A 13,339-nucleotide genomic window follows, 5' to 3' on the forward strand; every position below is an offset into this window, starting at 1 on the left:
ATGTCCTGCTCCATCCTGCGTCCCCATCCTTATGTCCTGCTCCATCCTGCGTCCCCATCCTTATGTGCTGCTCCATCCTGCGTCCCCATCCTTATGTCCTGCTCCATCCTGCGTCCCCATCCTTATGTGCTGCTCCATCCTGCGTCCCCATCCTTATGTGCTGCTCCATCCTGCGTCCCCATCCTTATGTGCTGCTCCATCCTGCGTCCCCATCCTTATGTGCTGCTCCATCCTGCGTCCCCATCCTTATGTGCTGCTCCATCCTGCGTCCCCATCCTTATGTGCTGCTCCATCCTGCGTCCCCATCCTTATGTGCTGCTCCATCCTGCGTCCCCATACTGCCTCTGACCCGCTCGGCGCCGAGTGCTGGGGGGCCTGAGCAGGCGGGGACACCGGCGCGCTGTGGGGGTCAGGTGCCGGTATCGCCGCCAGCTCAGGCCCCCCCAGCACTTACTATACTCACCTGTCCGGCGTTCCATCGCTGAGCGGCGCCATCTTCCCGGTCTCCTGGCCGTGACTATTCAGTCAGAGGGCGGCGCCGGCGCGCATTAAGCGCGTCATCGCGCCCTCTGAACTGAAGGCCACAGACCGAAGACCGGGAAGATGGCGCCGCTCAGCGATGGAACGGGGACAGGTGAATATAGGCCGATACTCACCCTCCTGGCGGTCCCTGCTTCTGCGGTGGAGATCGCGGTGTGTGTTCAGTGTGAACGCACACCGCGATCTCCCGGGAGTGTCGCTCTGTGAGGCCCAGACTGCGCCGGCGCTTGCGCAGTCTATAGAGGCTTCGGACAGAGTGACGCTCCCAGCGTTATATTATAGATACCAGTAATTACATTTTTAGCCAATTCCTATCCCAAAATTTACCTCTCTGTTGATAATTTGTTGAAAACCTAAAACTGCCATCTTTAGTCTTATCAGCTGTGAAAACGGAGTGTTCAGCTCGCTCCCTATGCTGTTGCACACCTGCTTCCATCTGTCAATTTCCGCCATCTTTACAGAGAGATCTGAGCCTTCAGCTTTTAACCCTTTCAGAGGAACTTCTTTAATAGACTCCTGAATCGTTTCATAGGGTTTGTAGCAAATATGTAATTTTCTTCGTACTTCATAGATTTGATTTTGGATCAGGTTTGAAGATTTTGATTTTGGCTTCTCATAAGATTGAATTCTGCCTGGTTTCAAAAACTTAGTAAAATTTGTTTTCCTTTCAAGATTCTCATGTTTTCTAGAAAAATCAAGGGATTGGGCACATTCGTATAAAGAATCTTTCTGTGAAGCAATTACACGAGATACAGGATTTAAGAATTTAAACTTGTTTACAAAACAATTTATCATGGATTGTTGATTCAAATTCGTACAGACCAATTTATAAATCCTTTCAAAAATGGCCATAAAAGTAAACGTACATTCTTTCCGGCCAATCTTCAATTTTAGAAGGATATCAAGATCTGGATAATTTTCTTTTAATCCACAGAAAATCAAAATTTTTAATCTTTCTACATCAGTCATGTCTTCATGGAACTCCTCATTCTGCATTCTTAATGAGAGTCTCCTGGAGAAAATTACCGGAAGCCAAATTTTAAACAATTTATTTTTCTCCTGATTAGTCAAATCAAACTTATCAGCAAAACTCTCAAATATCTCTGAATTTCTGCACACAGGGATTTTCTCATCATATGCAGGAATGATTTTGCATAACTTTAGCAAGATTTTTCTAGATTTAGGTTGGAGTTGGGCCTCTGAGTCGTCTATTTTTAGTGGCCCTTGTACATCTGTCCCTCGTAGATCATCTTTGTCAATTGTCATGTCTCCTTCGCTTCCTCCATCTTGTTTTTCATCCTGAGTCACAAAGTCAATGTCACCTTGGGTGGCCACACACACGTGTCACATCTTCCTCACTCTTCCCATTACAGTCAATCTCGGGAACATCATTAGTTTCCTTAGAAATTCTTTCTACACTGTCTTTTTTTGGACTTCTCTGTCACAAACTCGTTAAATACATAAACCATATGTAAAATATTTTTCAGTTGCTCTTTTTCTTTTTTCCTACGCATTAGCTTAGAATCTAACTTTATATTCGCGATTCTACATTCTTGAAATAAAGACCAAAATATTTCTAAGCTAGATCCGTACAAACTTACAAATTCTATCTGACTTGATTTAGCATATGAATTAATCAAATCCATTTGTCTTACCTTGAAATCTCAGATTGTAGTCCCTTTGCTTTTACAACGCTGGGCTCCGGACTTCAGCCCGGCTATTTTCAGCACATTCGATGCTACTGCTTGTCAAACCGTCTTGCACCTGTTAGTCTGTTTCATAGGTTCTTGTGAGATCTTTGTGACTTGAAGTTTTGAAGTGAAATTTCTGAAAACTTGCATAACATCTAGCTCTTCTCTCCTCCCCCGTGTGCAAGATTGAAGGAAATTGACGCAAAAATAGCACAAAAAATGAAACCTGGCTGGCTTGGCCAATGTTAAAAATGGTTATTGCGCAAAAATATTTAATCAAGACTTAACCAGGTGCGTTATTCTTAAAAGAAAAATGTCATGATATTCTGATGAAAATATAGTGGTTTATTGAATTATCCACCATCGCAGCAAAAACATAAAAGTAGATGAAATAGTTACAAACAGAGTGTCCATGTGTAAATATCAGCGCTTGTCTTGTTACTCATCTTTCCCAAGGTCCTGAATGATAAAACAGTCTGTCTGTTGGAAGTTTGAAGGTCATCATGGCTTCCGTTATCAGCTGTTGTTCCTTCCTTGTTGGACGTCCATGGAGAATGAAATGTAGGAAGGGAGGTGACCGTCCCACGTGACAAAAAGCCCCCACACCCTCCTAAGAGACGTTTATATATGTCCAACACAGATCACGTGTCCTCTGTAAATGGTGATAACTTATACTCTGAGCTACATACACAGAAATAGCTTTTGATAGTGTCAGCAATAAGCAAAGTGCTCAGTACAGGATAAAAATACGAATAATTAATATTTAACAATGGGGGTCCTGGAAAATAGGTATTACACCTACCGGTAATTGTTTCCAGGAGTTCATCCTGACAGCACGGTTAGTTCCCTCTCTAAATTAATTTGTCATGTGTTATGATATTGTTAATAAATGTGTTAACCCTGCTGTTCTGTTGGTCAAAAATGACCGACTTTGAACTTCAATATTCTTTAAAATATTCAAGATGCGGCTCTGAAACCCGTGGCCGACCGACCCATCCTCATTTAAGTCAATCAACCACAAGTTTCAGAACCGCATCTTGAACACCCCAAAAAATACCAAAGTTCAAAATAGGTCTCCCCAGACCGAACAGAACAGCAGGGTTAAGTTGCATCAATCATGGTGTGGTACTTGTACACTGAGGGAATAGGGGTGTGGAGGGGCCTTTTAACCTCTTGTGTGCTTCCTGTCCCTGCAAGGAGGAGGAGGACATCCTCCATGGTGCTGTCAGGATGGACTCCTGGAAACATAAATACCTGTAGGTCTAATACCTATTTTTCTCCACACATACCTTTGATCATTGTGGCCCAAGATTTCTATTTTAACCTCATTGGTCCACAGAACCTATTTAAAAAATGCATGATGCTTGTTTAGATGTTCTTTTGCATACTTCTGACTCTGAATTTTATGGTGTGGACACAGGAGAGTCCATAAAAAACAAGAGTGCAAGAGATTTCTGAAATCCCAAACCCAAAGCTTTTGCTGGTATTGTGAAAAGCAACTTTTAATTTGCATTAAAAAACATAGAAAACAAATGCTACAATAAAGCAGCCTTAGTGAAGTTCTGTCCTATTAGTAGATTGCAGTCCTTTTAACCAATAGTTTTGGATGTTGTTTAGTTATAACTTAATGTTAAAAACATTTCTCTTGTAGGCCTATGCAGTGTCTTCAATCTCTGACACTACTTGATATTTCTAACAATTATATAATTGATGGAGACCAACTTCATGCAATTTCAAATTTACCAAGGTAACACTTAAATGTAATGATGTTAAGAAAGTTAATATGTGAGTGAATGTGAAATCATCACATGACTTTATTATTATTTAAATTATGTTTTTAAGGTTAAATTGATTTTTTTTATTTTCAATTTTCAACATCGCTATTTTTATTAAAGGGAATTACCGGACATGCATAATAAGAATAATGTCACGCCGTAAGCGGCGTTAAAGGGGCAGGACGGCGTACTGGGACTCGCACCTGTCCCTACCACTTTAATGGGGCCTGTCTTTCGCTTATCTCGAGGGTACCTATGATGGTTAGGAGGCCCGAGCCGCCAGCGTATCCCTGTATCCTGTGCAGGCCCTATCAGTGGCCCCCTCTCCCCCCAAAGGAGGTGGACTGCACCAGTGTAATAATACAACAAATAACGGGGTATACAGACAAGGTAACTAAAAGTCTCAAACTCACCAAATGCTCACACAACCACAGAGGAAACACAGAGAAGGGAACAGAAGGAATAAACTAGGAAGGAAAACAGGTTAAACATGCAACCAAAAACAGCATGTAAATAAACCTCCAACACCAACACTACGCTCCTTCACCCTCCAAGCCAGGCAGTAAAACTGATCACTGACAATAGCTGAAGTCAGGACTGGGTCTATATAGAGGATCAGATTACAAAATCCACTTCAGCTGAGAGAGTCTCAGCAACTCAGCAATAAGGTTAACTCCTGCACTGTGGGCACAAAGCAGCCAGGTCAGAATATAGGTGAAGATCTTCTGTTCACTGTGTGTGAACGAGGCCCAGAGCGCTGCGGTTCTCTGGAACCATTCTGTAGCTGTAGCCCCGTGACAAATAAGTTCAGAACTTGAACTGAATAATTTTGCAGTAAACCAAGAAAATTATAATAACCAAGAAAACAAGACGCAAAGGAAAAGGAAAATATAAGGGGAAGAATGTAAATATTAGAAATACAAACTATCCCGCAGTGTTCATAACTCACCGAGACCATATGAGTCCCAGAATAATCAACTATTTCTAGATCATGTTCAGCCCAATAGTAGTTCCACAAAGACCAAATGACATTGAAGTTGTCCACTCTATTTTCAAAAAAATAGAAAAACCAATTCACAAACGTTGTCCGCATGGCAAAGTGTTATAGTACACCACAATGGGAAAAAATGAAAGGAACAAATCCTAACCTGCTGTAATCAAATGGACCTAATGAACTGGACAAGTCGTAAATAGTGAATAAGCAAAAATGAAGTGGCCAAAGGCCAGAACTAACGACCAAAAGAGTCCGTATATAAATATATACCAAAATTGCTTTATTAGAAGAAAATACAAAGGACAATATAGACACAGGATAAAGAAAATAGCACAAGGGAACGACAACCATTGCCAAAGAGTACAAAAAAACAGGCTAGTGTGGACGGGCACGTGAAACCCCCACATCAGATGTATTATTGCTGTGTATGATGGAACTAATATCACAGTAGTCAGATGTAAAAAGTAAATCATATTTCACTTATATGTGTACATGAAGTGAATCAGACTACAACCGGGAATCCTCATGCTGGTGATACAAAATTGTACCAAAATTGGCAACAGCATATTACACACGTAATTTGTGTTCACGTGCCCGTCCACACTAGCCTGTTTTTTGTACTCTTTGGCAATGGTTGTCGTTCCCTTGCGCTATTTTCTTTATCCTGTGTCTATATTGTCCTTTGTATTTTCTTCTAATAAAGCAATTTTGGTATATATTTAAATACGGACTCTTTTGGTCGTTTGTTCTGGCCTTTGGCCACTTCGTTTTTGCTTATTCACTCTATTTTAAAGTATAGCTGTGAGATGTTCCATATTTTTAACATCTTAAATTCATGAGTAAAGGTCTATCAATGAAGGAAGTGAATATATAAACTCTCTAAAAACTAATTTTATTAATAGTATTAAAAGCACTAAAATACCATACAACATGGACAATTAAATGCAGGATGTTCAATGTGGCTGACTACTAGTGAAATGTAACCACTATAAATACACGATATGAGTAGATCGACCTACAAAAGTATATTTGAATATATACCTGGCAACACCCAGGAGCATGTGCCTTCCTGATCTGATAACTTCAGCTGGTACTGCCTAGCCGTGGAGGTTGGTATCCTATATGAAACGAGATATGGTCATTGGTGGCTCTCACTAACTATCACTAACTATCCCTAGACATTCCTGTTATAATATGATCTACAGTATAAGATGAAATCTTAGGTGAAAGCTAGTCACAGCAATAGTGTGAAATATAGTGAGGAAAATAAGTATTTGATACAGTGCCTATTTTGCAAGTTTTGCCACCTACAAAGAATGGAGAGGTCTGTAATTTTTATCTTCGGTGCACTTCAACTATCAGAGACAATCTAAAAAAAGAAATCCAGAAAATCACATTTTAAGGTTTTTACATAATTACGGTAATTTTCATTTTATTGTATGAAATAAGTATTTGATACAATAGAAAAACAGAACTTAATATTTGGTACAGAAGCCTTTGTTTGCAATTACAGATGCCAGGCGTTTCCTGTAGTTCTTGACCAACTTTACACACACTGCAGATTTTGGCCCACTCCTGCATACAGATCTTCTCCAGATCTTTCAGGTTTCGGGGCGGTCTCTGGGCAACATTGAGTTTCATCTTCCTTCAAAGATTTTCTGTTGGGTTCAAGTCTGGAGACTGGCTAGACCATGAAATGCTTCTTACGGAGCCACCCTTAGTTTCCCTGGCTGTTTGTTTCGGGTTATTGTCATGATGCAAGACCCATCCTCAACCCATCTTCAATGCTCTTACTGAGGGAAGGAGGTTGGTGGCCAAAATCTTGTTATATATGACACCATCATAGTAACATAGTTAGTACGGCCGAAAAAAGACATATGTCCATCCAGTTCAGCCTATATTCCATCATAATAAATACCCAGATTTACGTCCTTCTACAGAACCTAATAATTGTATGATACAATATTGTTCTGCTCCAGGAAGACATCCAGGCCTCTCTTGAACCCCTCGACTGAGTTCGCCATCACCACCTCCTCAGGCAAGCAATTCCAGATTCTCACTGCCCTAACAGTAAAGAATCCTCTTCTATGTTGGTGGAAAAACCTTCTCTCCTCCAGACGCAAAGAATGCCCCCTTGTGCCCGTCACCTTCCTTGGTATAAACAGATCCTCAGCGAGATATTTGTATTGTCCCCTTATATACTTATACATGGTTATTAGATCGCCCCTCAGTCGTCTTTTTTCTAGACTAAATAATCCTAATTTCGCTAATCTATCTGGGTATTGTAGTTCTCCCATCCCCTTTATTAATTTTGTTGCCCTCCTTTGTACTCTCTCTAGTTCCATTATATCCTTCCTGAGCACCGGTGCCCAAAACTGGACACAGTACTCCATGTGCGGTCTAACTAGGGATTTGTACAGAGGCAGTATAATGCTCTCATCATGTGTATCCAGACCTCTTTTAATGCACCCCATGATCCTGTTTGCCTTGGCAGCTGCTGCCTGGCACTGGCTGCTCCAGGTAAGTTTATCATTAACTAGGATCCCCAAGTCCTTCTCCCTGTCAGATTTACCCAGTGGTTTCCCGTTCAGTGTGTAATGGTGATATTGATTCCCTCTTCCCATGTGTATAACCTTACATTTATCATTGTTAAACCTCATCTGCCACCTTTCAGCCCAAGTTTCCAACTTATCCAGATCCATCTGTAGCAGAATACTATCTTCTCTTGTATTAACTGCTTTACATAGTTTTGTATCATCTGCAAATATCGATATTTTACTGTGTAAACCTTCTACCAGATCATTAATGAATATGTTGAAGAGAACAGGTCCCAATACCGACCCCTGCGGTACCCCACTGGTCACAGCGACCCAGTTAGAGACTATACCATTTATAATCACCCTCTGCTTTCTATCACTAAGCCAGTTACTAACCCATTTACACACATTTTCCCCCAGACCAAGCATTCTCATTTTGTGTACCAACCTCTTGTGCGGCACGGTATCAAACGCTTTGGAAAAATCGAGATATACCACGTCCAATGACTCACCGTGGTCCAGCCTATAGCTTACCTCTTCATAAAAACTGATTAGATTGGTTTGACAGGAGCGATTTCTCATAAACCCATGCTGATATGGAGTTAAACAGTTATTCTCATTGAGATAATCCAGAATAACATCCCTCAGAAACCCTTCAAATATTTTACCAACAATAGAGGTTAGACTTACTGGCCTATAATTTCCAGGTTCACTTTTAGAGCCCTTTTTGAATATTGGCACCACATTTGCTATGCGCCAGTCCTGCGGAACAGACCCTGTCGCTATAGAGTCACTAAAAATAAGAAATAATGGTTTATCTATTACATTACTTAGTTCTCTTAGTACTCGTGGGTGTATGCCATCCGGACCCGGAGATTTATCTATTTTAATCTTATTTAGCCGGTTTCGCACCTCTTCTTGGGTTAGATTGGTGACCCTTAATATAGGGTTTTCATTGTTTCTTGGGATTTCACCTAGCATTTCATCCATCCTCCCTTCAATACAGTGCAGTCGTCCTGTCCCCTTTGCAGAAGAGCACCCTCAAAGTATGTTTTGCCCACCATGTTTCGCGATTGGGACTATGTTCTTGGGGTTGTACTCACCCTTCTTTTTCCTCCAAACACGGCCAGTGGAGTTGATATAAAAAGGTTTTCTTATATATACGAAAAGGTTATTTTGGGTACCCAGCGGGAGCCTGAGCCCCAGAAGAGGGGTTCACCACCACTGGGGTTCCAGAGGGGTTCCCTCCACCACTGGAGGGAGTCCGAAATCCCAAGGGGTCGCTGAGGGCTTATCAAAGGCCGTGGGTAAAGACTTGTTCTGCTGGACATGTTGCTGTCTGACACTGTGTGTTAGTAATAAAAATCTGGTCACCAACCAAATGCCTACATTGCCAAAACTGAATAATTAAATAACACACTGGATAATTACATATATGTACATATAACAAGGTCTGCTGCTGCTAAATTCCTGGATTTCTTTCTTGCCGACTACTGAAGGTTTTTTCCTCATACACTTGTATTAGCGCCAGATTGCGATGGATGGACTCATGTTTCATCCATTTTTTGCCGGATTCGTCGAAAGTTAGTTCTTTAAGGCGTCCGGAGAAAACGTACATAGGAACGTTTTTTGTGTGCAGCGAAAAAACCCACAGCGACGGTTCAGGCGAGATACAAATGAAACGTGAGGTGAAATAATGAATCCGGTGACCGATTTCGGTATTTCATGCATTTTTATTCAGACTCCCATGACAGCACCATGAGAGAGGGGATCCGCCCTTCAGGAATAGGAAACCTACAGATACAGAAAGGGCGGCACCTCTCCCACGTATATCATTTGGTTTCCTGTTCCTGTAGGGATTGGATCCTACAGAAGAAGAATCCTATGGATCCCAGACCGGCCGGCTGGCCAACTCTGGTAGCGAGGGGGTCTCCTACTTCGGCTGGTGTGGAGTTTCTGGAGACTGGAGTCGCCATGGTGGTCCTATCTGGGCTGCACGGCAGTGGCATTCGCACCAGTGAGCAGAGTCCAGAGGATATCCATCTCCATGGAGGCCAGCGCTGGATGAGTATTCCTCCGTGATTTCTGTTCCGTTAAGGTGTGGACTGGGCCAGCAGGGTTGTGTGGAGAGCCTGGGGCATGATGGTGGGCGCAGTTCGGAGCACCGCTGGCAGGCCGGGCGTCCAACGCTGCTCTGATCGTATGCAGGAAGCGTTGATGAGACGTGGTGACGTCGAAGGCAGGGCTGGCGTGCACTACCGGGTCGCCGGGGTTGCTGTGTATGCGCGGCAATTCCAAGATGGTGGCGCCCACCGGATTTGGAGGCCGGACACACTCAGGGCCCTCTGGCCGGTCGGCTGCACCTCTGGGGGCATAGAGTTAATCGGGGGACAGCGCATGGCATATCTGTTCACCGGAAGAGGGGATTTAAGCAGTCTCCAGGTTCGAACCCATGCTTCTGGCCTCATTTTCGCAGTTCGGAGCACCGCTGGCAGGCCGGGCGTCCAACGCTGCTCTGATCGTATGCAGGAAGCGTTGATGAGACGTGGTGACGTCGAAGGCAGGGCTGGCGTGCACTACCGGGTCGCCGGGGTTGCTGTGTATGCGCGGCAATTCCAAGATGGTGGCGCCCACCGGATTTGGAGGCCGGACACACTCAGGGCCCTCTGGCCGGTCGGCTGCACCTGTGGGGGCATAGAGTTAATCGGGGGACAGCGCATGGCATATCTGCTCACCGGAAGAGGGGATTTAAGCAGTCTCCAGGTTCGAACCCATGCTTCTGGCCTCATTTTCGCTTCATGATGGAGAGTGATCATGAGCAGCAGCCTCAGCTGCTAGAAGAGGTATGACAGAAGCCTAAAGAGAAGGAGCATGACAGAAGGAGTGACCACTCCAGTCGTAAGAGCTCCTCCAGGCAGGGATCGGGGGCTTCGACTGTGAAAAAACCCCTTCATATTCCAGTACCTGTTCACTGCAGGCACTGGTAAGTGATCTACGTGAATGTTCACTCAGTGACGCAGCCCCCCTTATATTTTTCGTTTTAGGGGAAGAAGTGCATGGGTAAGGCAAAACACAAGGAATGCGCCCTCTGTGGAGTCCCCTTACCAGATTCATGCCCCCAAAAATTATGCACTCCCTGTATCCAGCAGACGGTGAGGTCAAAGGGAAGGGGTGGAGTGGCATTAGGTCTAGATAGACTATATTGCCTTTACTGTCCTCCCTCAGGTAGCAGAAGAATCTCTTAATGTTACTGCAAGCCTGAAAGACATGGTCAGGGCGGAAGTAAGAGAATCCTTAAAGTCCCTGTCTCAAGCAGGAAGCTCAAAATACAAGGCCCCTTTCGACTGATTCTTCGGCTGAAGGGGAAAGAGATATGAGGGCTCCTATGATTCAGTTCCCTCATCCTTTGTCAGAGGAAGACTCTGCCTGCTTCTGTCTGCCCCTGGATTGGATAGATAAGTTAATAAAAACGGTCAGGGGAATGATTGACTTAGCGGAGTCCAAACCGCAGTTATCCAGACAGGAGATCATGTTCAGTGGGCTGGATCAAAGGAAGTGAAGGTCTTTCCCAGTAAATGAAAAGAGCTAATTTTCTGGGAATGGAAAAAGCCTGAAATGAAGGGTTCTTTTTTACATCCGTATTTGTAAGCCAAAACCAGGAGTGGAACAATTGGAGGAAAAGTATAATAGAAACACATGCACAACTTCTGCATTTATCACCCACTCCTGGTTTTGGCTTACAAATACTGAGGTAAAATACTGACCAAATACTGCTAGTGTGACGGCAGCCTTAAAGATCCCCTTGACAGGAAGGCAGACACCTTCCTTAAGGGAAACTGGGAGATGGCGGCCGGTTCCCTAAGACCAGCGGTAGCATCTACTTGTACGGCCAGATCCATAATGGTCTGGCTGGACCAATTGGAGTCCCAGTTAAAAGAAGGGGCTTCTAAAGATTCCATTCTGAGTGCCCTACCAGTGATTCAGGAGGCCGCTGCCTTCCTATCGGATGCTTCAGTTGACTCGGTTTGAATGGCGGCCAGAGCAGTAGGTCTTTCTAATGCGGCCCGTAGAGCCCTGTGGTTGAAATGCTGGTCTGGGGACATCCAAAGGTCAAAACGCTGTAACATGCAAAGGGGACTGTCTGTTTGGTCCAGCCCTGGATGAGTTGCTGGATAAAGCAGGGGATGATAAAAATAAATTCCCTAATTTATCATCCATGTCCTACCGCCGTCCCTTCAATAGGAAGAGGTTTGGTCAGGGAAGAAAATGCATATTCTCACCCACTAGAGACCATTTCAGATGGGAAGATAAACGAAGGAGAGGTACGGGCTTTGTTCAGACGTTCCTCAGGAGAGCGTAAGAAACCTGACCAATGACTAACAATCTCTGTGGGGGGATTGTCGACCTTCCTTCCAGCATGGTTAAAAATCACAAATAGTGATTGGGTGCGGAGCATAATAACTGATGGACTTGGGCTTGAGTTTAGTTACATCCTTCCCGCAAGATGATTTTAAATAAACTCCCCTGTGTTCTTCCCCCACTTGAACAGACGGCATTGGAAGCAGAGGTTTTGAGTTTATGCCATAAAAATGTCCTGGTAGAGGTTCCGGAATCCGAGAGAGGTAGAGGATTCTACTCTCCTCTGTTCCTCATTCAGAAACCAGATAAGTCATTTAGTACCATTATTAATCAGAGGTCCCTTAATGAGTTTCTGGTCAATCGAACCTTTAAGATGGAATCAATCAGTTCAACAACAAATGTTGTTTGGAAACTGTTTAATGACAGTCGTAGATTTAAAACGCGTATTATCATGTACCTATCCATGCAGATTTCTAGCAATTCCTAAGGGTGGCGGTTTTCATGGGAGGGGCAGTTCGCCATTTTCAGTTTAGGGTGTTTCCCTTCGGTCTATCAGCTGCCCCAAGGGTATTCACGGAAATAGTTGCCGAGGTCATGGCTCATTTACAGGAGTCAAATATTCTTAGATGACTTTCTCATAGTGGGTAATTCAGCAGATGATTGCCTATCACAAGTAGGAAGAGCTAGGGCCAGGCTGGAGCACCTAGGCTGGATAATAAATTAGTGTTAGGTGCTGAAGCCCAACAGTGTCGTCGACCACCAGAGAAATTAAAACACATTCAACAACAGACGTTATAGGCAATCGATAGACCCTCAGACAGGTCATGTCCCTATTAGGGTCCCTGACGTCATGTATCCCAGCTGTCAGGTGGACTCAGTTTCACACTAGACCCTTCCAGAGAGATGTCCTAGTTAACGATAGAGCCTTGGGGGGGGGGGGGGGTTTATCTGCAGGGTCAGATATCGTTGAGCCCGTTAACCCTTACGTCTCTTAGGTGGGGCTGAGCAAGGACAACTTATCCTCAGGAGTTCCCTGGGTAACACACATAACTCGTGTAATAACCACGGACGCTAGCCCCTTGGGGTGGGGTGGGGGGCCCATATGGGTGACATTGTGGTCCAGGGACAATGGACTCCAAGGTGGGAGCCTCATCCAACCAGAGAGAATTGTTGGCAATTGAATTATCGGTTAAAAAACTCCTTGTTTATCTACAGGGTCACCATGTCAAGATTCTTTTGGACAACCAGTTGGCGGTGGCCTATTTCAATCACAGAGGTGGAACACGTTCCGAGGCTCTGATGCAAGTAGCAGATCGCCTATTTCAAACAGACATTTTCAATCTTTGACAGCGCTTCATATCAGAGGGAAGGAAAACGTAAAAGCAGACTTTCTAAGCCGCAATACTCTAAGGCAGGGAGAGTGTTCTCTGAACATGGACATCT

At 43.9% G+C, this 13,339-nt stretch overlaps 1 protein-coding gene across 8 annotated transcripts in view; it reads left to right on the forward strand.

Moving 5' to 3' along the window:
- The window catches only part of TBCE (tubulin folding cofactor E), a 359,490-nt gene that overhangs the window by 193,546 nt on the left and 152,605 nt on the right, over window positions 1–13,339 (forward strand). For all 8 annotated transcript variants that reach the window (XR_011321965.1, XR_011321966.1, XR_011321967.1 and 5 more), the window contains one exon: window positions 3,883–3,978. Coding sequence is in view for 4 of the 8 variants with exons in the window: in XM_069769489.1 (XP_069625590.1) it covers window positions 3,883–3,978 (96 nt within the window). In the remaining 4 variants the exon portion in view is untranslated. The remainder of the gene's footprint in view (window positions 1–3,882; window positions 3,979–13,339) is intronic.

Source organism: Ranitomeya imitator, chromosome 5 (genome assembly GCF_032444005.1).
Source record: "Ranitomeya imitator isolate aRanImi1 chromosome 5, aRanImi1.pri, whole genome shotgun sequence".
NCBI lineage: Eukaryota > Metazoa > Chordata > Amphibia > Anura > Dendrobatidae > Ranitomeya > Ranitomeya imitator.